At 35.6% G+C, this 15,000-nt stretch overlaps 1 protein-coding gene across 1 annotated transcript in view; it reads left to right on the top strand.

Moving 5' to 3' along the window:
* LOC139122950 (uncharacterized) overlaps positions 1–7,069 on the top strand; it is a 19,490-nt gene extending 12,421 nt beyond the window's left edge. Inside the window, exon 3 of the mRNA XM_070688839.1 lies at positions 4,379–7,069. Within this exon, the coding sequence (XP_070544940.1) occupies positions 4,379–4,444 (66 nt within the window). The 3' untranslated portion in view covers positions 4,445–7,069. The remainder of the gene's footprint in view (positions 1–4,378) is intronic.
* The last annotated feature ends 7,931 nt before the right edge of the window (positions 7,070–15,000 follow it).

Below are 15,000 nucleotides of genomic sequence, written 5' to 3'. Positions count from 1 at the left end.
ATTTTTAGAAAGATACCAGCAAGATTCAGAATTCAGGGAAACAAAGAAATCACAATTTTTAGAAAGATACCAGCAAGATTCAGAATTCAGGGAAACAAAGAAATCACAATTTTTAGAAAGATACCAGCAAGATTCAGAATTCAGGGAAACAAAAAAATCACAGTTGTTAGCAAAGTATAAAGAAGACCATGAGTTAAGAGAAACTAAGAAAGCTCAGTGTGCTTCACACTTCAAAGAAAAGTATCAGCAAGATTTTGAATTTAAAGAAGCATCGAAAGCACGATTTGTTGGTCGATATGATAAAAATCAAGATTTTAAACAACATGTATTGGATAAAAGTAAGACGAATAGGTTAAATGCTAGACTGAAATGTGAAAATATGGAACATGTTATTTTTGCTTTCAGAAAAGAATTGTCAAATGTTCCAAATTGTGTTTGCTCTGTTTGCAATAGACGGCTGTTCAGAAAGCAAGTACTGCTATGTACTAAAAAGACATATTGTTCGAAAGCAGGGATTTGTAAAACCATCGCCAACAAATGTATAACGGATGAATATGTGCATAAATGCAGCCATTTGTGTATGGAAGATTGTCCAATTAAGAATAGTGCAGCTAGTAAGTTGTGGATATGTTACACATGCCACAACAAGCTTTTACAGGGACAAATGCCAGCTCAAGCTGTTGCAAACAATCTTGAAGTAAAGCCAATCCCATATGAACTAAATTGCCTGAATGGTTTAGAGCAACACTTGATTGCATTACACATTCCCTTTATGAAGATGTTAGCTTTACCTAAAGGTGGACAGAATGGTGTTCATGGACCTATAGTATGTGTGCCATCTAATATAGAGAAGGCTACTAGTACCGGTATGTTGCCTCGATGTGAGACAGATGATCAGATGATAAAGGTGAAACTGAAACGTAAACTTAGTTATAAAGGTTGTTACCAGTATCAGTTTGTGAAGAAGGGTCATGTAAAGAATGCTTTGGAATACCTGCAGAGGCATAACAAGTTGTACAGGGATGTAAAATTTAATGTGGATTGGGAAAACACACTTGAAAAACAAAAAGAAGATAATTCAGATTATGATGAAGATGATGAGTTGTTAGACACAGACAATGAAAATGAACCTGATCAAGATGTTCATGGAATGTTTGTTGACACCTGTTTTCAACCAGTTGATATAGGTCAAGATATTCTTGATTATCACTTTGAGGATGTTGTTTGTGTTGCACCTGGGGAGGATAATGCTCCTGTTAGACTTTTGATGGATGAATGTAATGAAGCGAAATGCTTTCCTGTTTTGTTTCCAACTGGTTCACCAACATTTCATGATGATCGAGAGGTTAAGATAACATTAGGTCGATACCTGCAAAGTCGTTTAATGAATGCGAGTAACAGGTTTGCAAAGAGTATAGATTACATATTTTTTGCACAGTATCTTGCAGAGGTAGAACAGGTTGTGTCAAATGTGTCAATAGCCTTGAGGAAGGGAAGTGCTCATGCTTGTGGTAAAAAAGTGACCAGTGATGTTCTAACAAACAAAGAGTCTTTGAAGGAAATTTTGAAGTGTGATGAAGGTTACAAATTTCTGAAGCCAATCAGAGGCACCCCTCCTTATTGGCAAGCAACACAGAAAGACTTGTTTGCAATGATAAGACAACTAGGCATACCAACATGGTTTTGTTCCTTTTCTGCTGCTGACCTAAGGTGGACAGAAGTAGTTGAAACAATACTTCGTGAGCAAGATGATACACGTAATGCTAGTGATCTTGATTGGTCTGAGAAATGTGCTATTTTGAGGGCAAATCCTGTAACTGCAGCAAGAATGTTTGATCACAGATTTAATTGTTTTCTAAATGAAGTCATAAGGTCACCAGCAAACCCTATTGGAAAGATTAAAGATTATTTTTATCGAGTGGAGTTTCAACAGCGTGGTTCACCACACACACACTGTTTATTTTGGGTTGAAAATGCTCCAAAAGTTGACAAAGATTGTGATGAAGATGTTGTTGGATTTGTTGACAAATATGTAACATGTGACATGCCATCTGTGAATGAGGATGAGGAATTGCATGAGATTGTAAAGACAGTTCAGACACACAGCAAAAGGCACTCAAAATCATGCATGAAAAAGGGTACTGCATGTAGATTTAACTTCCCAAGACCTCCTTCCAAGGAGACATTCATATGTCGCCCAGGTGACAGTGTAGATAGTGAAAATAAAGATGATGATAAAAAGTCAGAGACTGATAATGTTGTACCAAATCTGGCCAATGAATTTGGAATTGAAGTGCCACAGGTAGAGCTAGACGATACAGCAATTGGCAAGATGATCGCTACAAAAATCTTAGAAAGAGTTTGGGCATTTGTCTGTGACGAGAAGAAAGAATTTCAATCTGTGGATGCATTATTTAATGCAGTTGGAATATCGCAGGATGTGTTTGAGAAAGCATATGCGCTTCGTTCAAAGAAGACAAGTTTAGTTTTAAAACGTAAGCCAAATGACCTCTGGGTCAATCAGTACAATGCTTATCTCCTTCGTTGCTGGAATGCAAATATGGATATCCAGTTTGTTGTAGATGCCTATGCCTGTGTTGTGTATATTGTTTCATACATCTCAAAAGCCGAAAGAGAAATGGGTTTACTGTTGGAACATGCTCAAAGAGAGGCTACTAAAGAGGGCAATTTGGATGCAAAATCTGCACTGAAACAATTGGGTAGTGTATATCTGCACAATAGAGAAGTAAGTGCTCAGGAGGCTGTATATAGAGTTTGTGGATTGAAGCTAAAACAATGCTCACGGAAAGTTCAGTTTATTGCTGTAGGAGAAAATCCTATCAAGATGAGCTTACCCTTCAGTGCAATACAAAAAAAATTGAAAGGAGAACAAATCGATGAAGAATCAATCTGGATGACAAGTATTGTTGATAGATATAAAAACAGACCAAACAAGAAAGAGTTTAATTATATGTGTCTTGCCAGTTTCTGTTCAGAATATAGAATTGTTTCAAGTACAGAAATGTCCAATGTAAAAAGTAGGAAACATAAGATGCCTGTTGAGAAGTTGCAAAATGGTGCAGGATACATGCAAAAGAGATCTAGAACTGAACCAGCTGTAATTAGATACCCAAGATTTTCAGAAACCAAATATCCTGAGAAGTATTTTCAAAGCATCCTGCAACTTTTCCTGCCCTATCGTGTTGAATCTCAACTGAAACCTAAGACTTTTGAAACATATCAAGATTTCTATTGTAATGGTGCAGTGAAATTTCAAGGTGGCTGTTTGGAAAAGGTGAAAGTGATAGTAGATAGCAACAAAGCTTTATTTGAGAAAGATACTGATGCCATTGATGTGGCTGAAGAAATGTTGGATATGAATGGTCCATTAGAGGATGCATGGGCTGAGATATGTCCAGAAAGTGAATTAGAAAGAATGGAATGTCTTGAATCACGTAGAAATTGCCTTGATAATGATGATTGTGATGAGGCAGATATTCCTGATTTAGTGCAAAAACCACGTGGTGATTGTCATGTAGAAGTTTCCACATCTTCACTACCAAGAGTAAAGGTTGAAGCAATGCTACGATCATTGAACAGGAAACAATCTGAAGTGTTTTACAAAGTTAGGAAGTGGTGTTTAGACAAGAGCAATGGCAAGCATCCAAAGGCATTTAATGTATTTGTTAGCGGTGGTGCTGGCACTGGCAAAAGCCATTTAATCAAAACAATTTATTATGAAGCAACACGTATACTGGCACGTATATTGCCAAAACCTGATGATGTTTCTGTACTATTAACTGCACCTACAGGTGTTGCAGCGTTTAATATTGGAGGCACAACTTTACATAGTGCATTCTCAATTGCTGTAGATTCAAAGTTGCCGTATCTACCTCTGCGTGAAGAAAGATAAACACTCTTCGTAGTAAATTGGAAAATCTTCAAATTTTAATTATCGATGAAATTTCCATGGTAGACCGCAAATTGTTGCATTATGTTCATGGAAGATTAAAGCAAATTAAACAAACTTGCAATTCTACTGCATTTGGAAATGTATGTGTCATAGGAGTAGGGGATTTTTATCAACTGCCTCCTGTAAAAGGCAATCCATTGTGTATTGACAATGAAGCAGTTAGTTTATGGAAAGATAATTTCCGCATTGTAGAATTGACAGAAATTATGAGACAGAAAGAGTACGAATTTGCAGAGACACTGAATCGATTGAGGGTTAAAAAGAAAAGTGATGAATTGGCACCAAAGGATTTTGAGATGCTGCAAAGCCGTGTAACTGGAGAGAAATCTGATGCTATTCACATATTTGGTACCAATGCTGAAGTGAATAATTGCAATGTTACAATGCTTCATTCTTTGTGTACAGATCCTGTGTGCATTGAGGCTGAAGATTACAGTAGAAATGCTACAAGTGGCAAAATGGAAAAAATAGAAGGACATCATGCCAAAGTATACAGAAAGGATTTGGCAAAGACTCTTACAATTGCCATTGGTGCCCGAGTGCAACTGACCCACAATATTGACATATCTGATGGACTGGTAAATGGTGTCTTTGGAACTGTGTCTCACATTGCATTTACCACTAGTCAATGCTTTCCATCAACAGTGTTTGTTGTATTCGATGATGCAAAAGTTGGTGTAAATTTACGTAAAAAAAAGTGATACCATCAGATATGGAAGAAAATAGCACCCCTATTGAACCACATGAAGTTACTGTCGCACACAACGGCGGAATTAGGAAACAATTCCCAGTGAGACTAGCCTGGGCGTGCACTGTCCATAAAATCCAGGGAGTGACGAAAGAAGAAACAGTTGTTAGCTTGAAAAAGATGTTTGCAGCTGGACAAGCTTATGTAGCTTTAAGTAGAGTGACATCATTGAATGGACTTGTCATTGAAGATTTGCAACCATCTTCAATATATTGTAATGAAAAAATTACAGATGCCATTGCTGAAATGCCACCATTTCTCAGTGAGCCAGATTTAACATTTGAGGGACGTTTTTCCTGCTCCTTGATATTGCATAACATACAAGGGCTGTGCTCACATATTGAAGATATTCGTAATGATAGTCTATTTATGGAGTCTGACTGTATTTGTTTGACAGAAACATGGTTATCTGATGATCAACAGCACTTTGATCTGGAATTAGATGAGTTTACATTTAATCATAAACCAAGAAGTAAATCATATGACCAATATAACAAGAATACTGCAAGCTTGCTCTCTCAGTGCCATGGTGGTGTTGGAGTATATTGGAAAACATCAATGTCATGTGAAATTTTGCATCCAGGTATCTCTAATTTGGAATGTATAACATTTTGTTTGAATGATGTAAATGTGAAAGTGGCCATTGTATACAGACCAGCATCATATAGTGCCCCTACATTTAGAAAATTCTTACTACTTTTGATAAAAGAAATGGACAAATATAAACATACAATAATAATGGGTGATTTTAATGAAAACTTGTTTATCTCAAAATCAACAGTTGCTTTAATGGAAGAACATGGCTTCAAGCAATATGTCTATCAAGAAACCACAGAACTTGGCACATTGATTGACCACGTTTATGTGAAAGGTATTGACAGTGTAAAAGTTGAAGTTATACCAAGATATTTCAGCTTCCATGAAGCTATAAGGATTCAAATTTGTTGAATTGTGCCGTCGAAATCAGCAAGCTCTCTGCAGCGGGAGCTTTGGGAGGGGATGGATAGACGGCCTCCCAATTTTTTTATTTATTTTTTTATTTATTTTATTTATTTATTTATTTCATTTGTATATTTGTTTATTTATTTATTTTATTTTATTTTTTAGGACATTCATAAAGTATGTAATGTATGGGGTGGTCACTTTGCATCAGACAGGGGAATCTTCAAAAACATCAGAAAACAAATTGTTAGGGTTAGGGAGGTTACAGCTTATTTGGTAATACAATGTGGAGGATAATTTAAGAAATATTTTATAGAAAGTCTTTTCATCCCCGTAGATGGAAACTGACCACCTTCCTGTATATAAGTTAAGGACTATTATGAAAAATGAAATTAAGAGATATGGCTATGACGGACTTAAGAATTGAAATAAATGCATGCAAATATTGTATTTGTTATGTGATTTTTATGTATTTGACCTAAAAGAAATGCTTTTATTTAGATGTTGCCATTAGTTGCTATAGATACTCTAATGAAATACAGAAACTTCTTGACCTCGCTGATGTTCCCATAAGACTAGATATAACTGGACTACAAAGGAGATTTTGTTTGAATATCACATGAAACTGGTCCAATAATCATTTTAATGCAAGGAAATTCAGTTTCAACTGGTTTAACGCTAACAAATTTATTTAGGTGATCTATAGTGAGAAAGTATTGTGGTCGCTGTAGTATAGTACTCTAATGTTTATTTTATTACAATCAATGTTGACAAAGGTTAGTCACTAATAATTGATGATGCAAAACTGTTGCATATGCAGCCACTGTACATTTTAGATGAACTTCTATAGATCACCTACTGTATTGATATCTGAAAAATGAGTTTGACTGTATTACTCTTAATGAGTGAGACATGGGAGTGTCCGAGTCAACAAGCCATTGATCTTTTCACAATGACCTGCATACAATTACAGATTTTGTCTGTAGTATGTGTGTTGTCAAAAAGGTAGACATTCTACTGCTCCAAATTGAACGACTGCTGCTTGAAATAGATGATTCAAAATGGAAAAGACTACTGATGTTTGAAATAGCTGGCCCAAACTGGAAAAGTGGTGGCCTTTATAGTCAGTAATTTAGAGCCCTGTATTACTTAACAATACATGTACATACTTTATGAATGTTCCAAGTTTGCAATATTCTTTTGCATTGTTGGCTGTAGACTTATTTACTTATTTATTCATATTTATTATTTAATTTTAAGAGCTATATCCTATAGTAAGCAAAGAAATTTAATAAGGTGTGTTTACAAGTCCACATTGCAAGTGGTAGCTAATGTATGAGTTCTTTTACATGAAATACTGGAAATGATGTCTGTTGAACTTGTGTGAAAAGATGAAGCAAAACTCATGGATGTGCTGACGTAGTTTGTTGTATTTTTCAAGGAATTTATCTTAGAAGCATGAGCATCTGACTTACTGATTGTCATAGCTGTCAGAGCATGCTATCAATGTGTTTGCCATACAAATGTTAAACATTACATAATGAACAAAATGTTTGCCAGTTGTAATATCTGTACAAGTTGTGGCTGGCTAGAGCATAGTCTTGCTTTCCAGACCTTAGAGGCGTCACTTTGACATAATATCATAGTAAGGTGTACTGCAAGCAGTTGGGAGTATGACTTTAGCATCAAGCTGCAAAGTGAGAAGAGTGAGTCACAAAGCAACAAGGATATGTGGCGACTACAAATATTCATATTTTAGGATATTTATAGCCACCAATTTAATAGAAAGACAATGGAGACACTTGTTAAAACCGTTGTGCATATTCAAGACAAGGCACTTGTAATAACAACAAAGAACAAGATAAATCTGAGAGTGTTTAAGAAACTCATCGCAAGTGACTTTTACACAATCAACTGATATATCAATGATTCATAAAGACTTTCAGGGATTCCTTCAAGTTATTGACATACTAGAAAACTGCTAACACTGGACAAACACCATAGCTAGTTCAACCCAACAAATGGAGCTGTACAGCACAATTGAAGAAAGCAATTGATTGTTGCAGAGAAAAGGTCTTGATAAAGTGTGTGAGATACAAGCACATTGAAGTTATTGCCTTTTTAATATGTGGAAAAAGACATGCTACATTAACTTGTTGGCTGGTATGGAAAGCATTGGTACGATACATACAAAAACAATTACAAGATCATGTCTAATGCCACGGCAATAGAAGGGAGTTGCTACATGACAGTGAAACAGAAAATAGAGATGGAAGCTGCCACTTCATGTTTTGAAGTGTCAATGTCTCGTGCTTCAATATAGGGAGATTCGGAAACTATGACATTATATACCATATCATGAAATACTTTGCAGAATTTTCATCAATTAAGTACATTGTATGGTTACATGGTTATTGGTTCTTTAAAGAAAAATGGTTTATATATTTGTCTGACATATGGTGCATATCTTTGCCAGGTGTCAATCATGTGCCAATTACTTCGTGAGTTGAGTTTCAAAAGACCTCATTTCTGTAGATGGTAATCTATTGTGAATGAATCTTTATGCTGTGTTCTGTTTGTTGTGTAAAAGTCTGAAACCATTCATTGAAGGTTCAAGGAATTTCCAAACGTCAGCAAAGAACTGAGGATATAAGTTTATAAATGTACTATGGTAGACTCACATGTAGTTTCTCAACATTTTTTGCCAAGTTATGACATATAACCATGCTTCATGGTCTCTCTATATTTTCAAGGAAGTCTTCAACTTTGTTCATAGTCTGCAACAATGTAGTCTTGACAAGTACAATGTAACTGATATGTAATCACAATGCAGCATGATTCTATGCTGCTGGAATCAACCTGACATGTACACTTCTTTTGGCTTTTAAATGAATATTCAACCTGTGCATGCTGATATGTAATATTTGAATATAGTGCTGTGCCTGCCCAATTCACATTATCTCAATGGAATACATCATTGGTAGTCTGGAAAGCAAGACTAGGTGGAGCATGGCTTAACGTGCAGAAAGATGATGCCACACTTGGTATAATGTTATGATGAGTTCAAACAGGCTGTGTGACTGCATACTGAGTGTTTGTGCTTTTTGACAGTTTCAAAGGCTGGATACAATGGTAGTATTATACATTAAATTATACCATACCAGTATATTGATCGGACAAATGCAGCCATCTTATTAATCAAGACATTAAAACAATTTGGTATATTCATGATATAACACAGTTAGCACATTAGCAAACTCCATGCCAGAGTTTCAATATATTGTTATGATATAATAGCAATATATCACACCCAGAGACCAGATACCACTGGGTTTTGACCAGTTCACTTTAGACATGCACTCACTAGGTCCACTTTAGACATGCACTCACTAGGTTCACTTTAGACATGCACTCACTATGGCTCGTGCATTTATGTCATGAAGTGGTCAAATTTCATTGTATATACTGTTGCTTGGTGTAGTTTATTGCTTAAATATACAGCAAGTCACTTACCAAACAGCATATTTTGCTCAAAAATCACTTTTTTGCAAATATTAATTCAAGTTTAATAAATTTATTGACCCAAAATTAAAATATTGGGTGGGTTCACCTTTTAGCTTCTTGAACATATGAGATGAAGAAGTGTCAATTTATGCAAATATATGCATATCACCCAATTTCCTGGCTTCTTTTTCCTCCCCAGTTCGAAATTTCAAAAGAATTTAACTCCATTCTGGCACAAATTTTCTGAAATTTTCACATTATGTTCCTTAAATACTGTATAAAAAAAGACTATTTTGTTTTGCAATAAAGTTATTACATTTTGAATAAGAGGCATTTTAATTTTTCTTATCATGATTTCAATCAATTTTTTGACTGTCATGTTTAAACCCTTGCCATTTTAGAATGAAGATAGATAATGCAAAACAAAATAGTCCTTTTTTGCTACGTATACTGTTCTTTGAAGTGAAGTATTACATTTCAAAAATTAGCATCAAGTTTTTGACTTAAATTATCTGTTATCATTAATACCAAAATTGAGGTTTTTTACGCCAAATATACACCCACTTCATCTTTTCACTAAACAACTGCCATCTACTTTTTGAAAATATATAGTTTGAGGGGGTTTCCTTGTCATCTTTGATGAGAAATGTTGCTTTGAAAAAACTGTGTTGGTAACACGCAGCTCAACCTTAAGAGATAACTCTCATGGTCAAAATTGTTACACCCATTGGAACAGTGCAGTATGACTTTCTTCAGTCTTTGTTCATTATTAGCTACTCAATGATTGTAATGAAATAATATGGTGATACATCTACTGTGAAGAAGAGTTTCTAATATCATTTTGTTTTACTTTTTGTTAGTACTGTATGGTGAAACTTCAAGTAGGAGTAATTGCTCAAAATGAAATATGTTTGTTATTATTGAATTTTACACATTTATGTAATAATGATTGTGTTGTTAGTGTTCTTCCAAGTCTTAATAGCTACGGCTATCCACTGAGTTTAAATAAAGGGAGTTAAAATCTCATCATTAGTCAAGGCTCAGTCACTTGCATATCACAATTTTTTCTTCTTTATGGTGTAGTTAACAGTGAATTTCTCTCCTTAAGGATAGTATGAAACATCACTCCCTGCTGTATTATCTGATAGACAGAACTTGATATCAGATTTCATGGACTTTATCATGTTGATTGCTTTACGGAAGTAAACCTGTGCTATTTATAAGAAAAGAATCATATTTGTATCATGGTCAGAGAAATATACGCAAGGTAGCATGTGGCAGTAGTTTGCAAATGTGTATATGTGAACAGCTTAAAAATGTAAATGTAGGTATCGTTCAAAAATTTTAAAGTAAACTTCGTAACTGGTTTTGTGTGGCACAAAACCGGCAGTGGCCGTTACTGCTAGCGTCCACTAGGGAAAACACGATGAAATGTAAGCTATTTCTTATTTAAGGCAGCCCTTTCATGATTCATATATGCCACAAATACAAATTTTCTGTCAAAGGTCATGTGGGGGGTCATCTGACTATTTTGAATTGGAAGTTGTTGATGTAATTTGTGGAAGTAGGTGAAAAGTCATTAAACTTAACTCTTTAGGTCCCTGAGAAAATTATTGGAAATTTGCCAATGTACCAAAGAGACACACTAGATGTTGCAGTTGTTACATAGAGGAAAGTAGGTCAAGGGTCTTCCTAATCACATGCCCAATCCAAAAGGCTTTTTCAAACTTTTAAAGTACCTACTCTAAGGATGATGCAATAAAAATTTATGTTCAAATAATGTGTTGGTTCTGGAGAAGATGAATTTTGAATATTTTTTGCTGTTAATTGTAGGGTTTTTGCAAAAACTAGTATGGCAGCAAAACCGCGTGACCAAAGAAACGTTTTTTCCCAAACTTGACTGTACTTAACACTAAGAATAATACAATTAAAAATTTCAAATAATATGCTGTATTTCTTCTTCAGGAACTTTTCAAAGATCAATTTGAAATAATTGAATAATTGGCCAAATCACATGACCGATCCAAATGTCTTTTGCAAACTTGAAAGAGATCACGCTAAGGATGATATGAGTACACATTCAGTTCAATTGGTGAGTTTGTTCAGTAGAAGAAGATTTTTGAAGATTAAATTGGTATTTTTTGAAAATCCAATATGGCGGCCAAATCGGGTGACGGATCCAAACATCGTTTGCAAACTTGAAAGAGATCACTCTGAGGATGACCTCAGTAAAATTTCAGCTTAATCGGTGTGTTGGTTCTGGAGGAGAAGATTTTTAAAGATTAAATTGTGACTTTTGCATAATCCAATATGGCGGCCAATCCAGGAGAACGATCCAAATGTCTTTCGCCAACTTGAAAGAGATCACTCTAAGGATAAGCTGAGTAAAATTTCAGCTCAATTGGTGTGTTGGTTCTGGAGGAGAAGAATTTTAAGGATTAAATTGTGATTTTCGCAAAATCCAATATGGCGGCAAAACCACGTGACCGATCAAAACGCCTTTCACAAACTTGAAAGAGATCACACTTAAGATGTTACATGTAAAATTTCAGTCTAATCAGTGTGTTGGTTCTGGAGAAGAAGATTTTCAAAGATTAAAATCACGATTTTTACAAAATCCAATATGGGGGCCAAACCATGTGACCAATCAAAACGCCTTTCCCAAACTTGAAAGAAATCACACTTAAGATGTTACATGTGAAATTTCAGTCTAATCAGTGTGTTGGTTTTGGAGAAGAAGATTTTCAAAGATTAAATTAATTTAGCAAAATCCAAGATGGCGGCCAAACCAGGTGACAGATCAAAACGCCTTTCGCAAATATGGTCTTCCATCATACCAAATATGAAGGGTGTAGCACTTGTGGTTACTTAGTTATGAACATATACGTATATTTAAGGTCAAAGATCATCGAGGTCACATGACATTTTGTCAAAAAATTTGTATTGTTAAGTTATGCCTATATACCAGATATCAGACCTGTAGCTTTATTGGCTCGCCCAGAATTAGATATGTGCATATTTAATGAGGTACCGGATATGGCACCATAAGGTCTCCCATCATACTAAATATGAAGGATGTAGCACTTGTGGTTACAGAATTATGGACATATATGTATATTTGAGGTCAAAGGTCATCAAAGTCATGTGACATTTTGTGAAAAAAATTGTATCCCATACTTACCCCCATATCCCAAAAATCAGGCCTCTAGCTCTATTTGCTTGCCCAAAATTAGATATGTGCATATTTAATGAGGTACCGGATATGGCACCATATGGTCTTCCATCATACAAAATATGAAGGGTGTAGCACTTGTGGTTACTGAATTATGGACATATATGTATCTTTGACGTCAAAGGTCATTTAGGTCATGTGACATTTTGTGAAAAAAATTCTATCCCATACTTATCCCATATACCAAAAATCAGACCTCTGGCTCTATTGGCCTTCCTAAAATAAGATATGTGCATATTTAATGAGGTACTGGATATGGCACCATATGGTCTTCTATCATACCACATATGAAGGGTGTAGCACTTATGGTTACTTAGTTATGAACATATACGTATATTTAAGGTCAAAGGTCATTGAGGTCACATGACAATTTGTCAAAAAATTGTATTGCTAAGTTATGCCTATATACCAAAAATCAGACCTCTAGCTCTATTGGCTTGCCCAGAATTAGATATGTGCATATTTAATGAGGTACCGGATATGGCACCATAAGGTCTCCCATCATACTAAATATGAAGGATGTAGCACTTATGGTTCCTGAGTTATGGACATATATATATATTTGAGGTCAAAGGTCATTGAGGTCATGTGACATTTTGTCAAAAAAGTTGTATCCCATACTTGTCCCCATATACCAAAAATCAGACCTTGAGCACCATTGGCTTGCCCAAAATTAGATATGTACATATTTAATGAGGTACCAGATATGGCACTATATGGTCTCCGATCATACCAAATATGGAGGATGTAGCACTTGTGGTTCCTGAGTTATGGAGGTATATGTATATTTAAGGTCAAAGGTCATCAAAACTGCCGGGTCAATTTCCTTTAAATTTAGTATATAGCATCTAGTAGTATGGCCTATAAAGTTTGCAAAAAAGATTTTTGTGTTAGTTCTGGAGAAGACGATTTTTGAAGATTTAATTGGTATTTTTCGAAAATCCAATATGGCGACCAAATCACGTGACCGATCCAAATGTCTTTCGCAAACTTAAAAGAGATCACTCTAAGGATGACATGAGTAAAATTTCAGTTAAATCGGTGTGTTTGTTCTAGAGAAGAAGATTTTTAATGATTAAATTGCGATTTTCGTAAAATCAAGGATGGCGGCCAAATCATATGACCAATCCAAATGTCTTTCACAAACTTGAAACAGATCACTCTAGGATGACATGAGTAAAATTTCAGTTAAATCGGTGTGTTTGTTCTAGAGAAGAAGATTTTTAATGATTAAATTGCGATTTTCGTAAAATCCAAGATGGCGGCCAAATCACGTGACCGATCCAAATGTCTTTCACAAACTTGAAACTAACCACTCTAAAGATGACATGAGTAAAATTTCAGCTCAATCGTTGTTTTGGTTCTGGAGAAGAAGATTGATTTTTAATGATTAAATTGTGATTTTCGTAAAATCCAAGATGGGGGCCAAATCACGTGACCGATCCAAACGTCTTTCGCAAACTTGAAAGAGATCACTCTAAGGATGACATGAGTAAAATTTCAGTTAAATCGGTGTGTTGGTTCTGGAGAAGAAGATTTTCAATGATTAAATTGCGATTTTCGTAAAATACAAGATGGCGGCGAAATCACGTGACCGATCCAAACGTCTTTCGCAAACTTGAAAGAGATCACTCTAAGGACGACATGAGTAAAATTTCAGTTAAATCGGTGTTTTGGATCTGGAGAAGAAGATTTTTAATGATTAAATTGCGATTTTCGTAAAATCCAAGATGGCGGCCAAATCATGTGACCGATCCAAACGTTTTTCGCAAACTTGAAAGGGATCACTCTAAGGATGACATGAGTAAAATTTCAGCTAAATGTGTATGTTGGTTCTGGAGAAGAAGATTTTTAAAATTAAATCGGTATTTTTCGAAAATTCAAGATGGCCGCCAGGTCGCGCGACTATTCAAAATTTCTATACCCAGGTGCACGAGATCTCATAGGTACCTATTAGCCCTGCAAGTTTTAGAAGTTTGCGGTAAGCGGTGTTTGAGTTCTAGGTCGACAAAAAAAGAGCGGAAGAAGAAGAAGAAGAAGTAGAAGAAGAAGAAGAAGAAGAAGAAAGTTGAACTCCTATAAAACCAATAGGGGCCCAGCCGGTCGGCTTGGGCCCCTAATTAAAGCTGCAAGCAGCGTTGGCGGGGCCGAGCAGCTCGCATAGTTGATGAGAAACATACGGCGTCATCTTGAGATCTGCAATCATAACAAACATGAAGGTTTCTGTACTAATTGTTGCTCACGTTTAGGTACATACGTACATTTGGGGTCAAAGGGTATAGCACTGTTGATTACAGAGTTATGGACAAATACATATATTTGAGGTCAAAGGTCATTGGAGTCACGTGACATTTTGTCAAAAATTGTATCCCATACTGATTCCCATATACAAAAAATCAGACCTCTAGCTGTATTGGCTTGCCAAAAATTAGATATGTGCATATTTAATGAGGTACCAGATATTGCACCATAAGTCTCCCTTTATACCAAATAAGAAGCGTCTAGCCCTTGTGGTTCCTGAGTTATGGACAGATATGTATATTTGAGGTCAAAGGTCATCGAGGTCACGTGACCTTTTATTGAAAAAATTGTACCCCATAC

Source organism: Ptychodera flava, chromosome 22 (genome assembly GCF_041260155.1).
Source record: "Ptychodera flava strain L36383 chromosome 22, AS_Pfla_20210202, whole genome shotgun sequence".
Lineage (NCBI taxonomy): Eukaryota > Metazoa > Hemichordata > Enteropneusta > Ptychoderidae > Ptychodera > Ptychodera flava.
The sequence above is the reverse complement of the archived record's forward strand: the minus strand, read 5'-3'. Positions and strand labels throughout refer to the sequence as shown.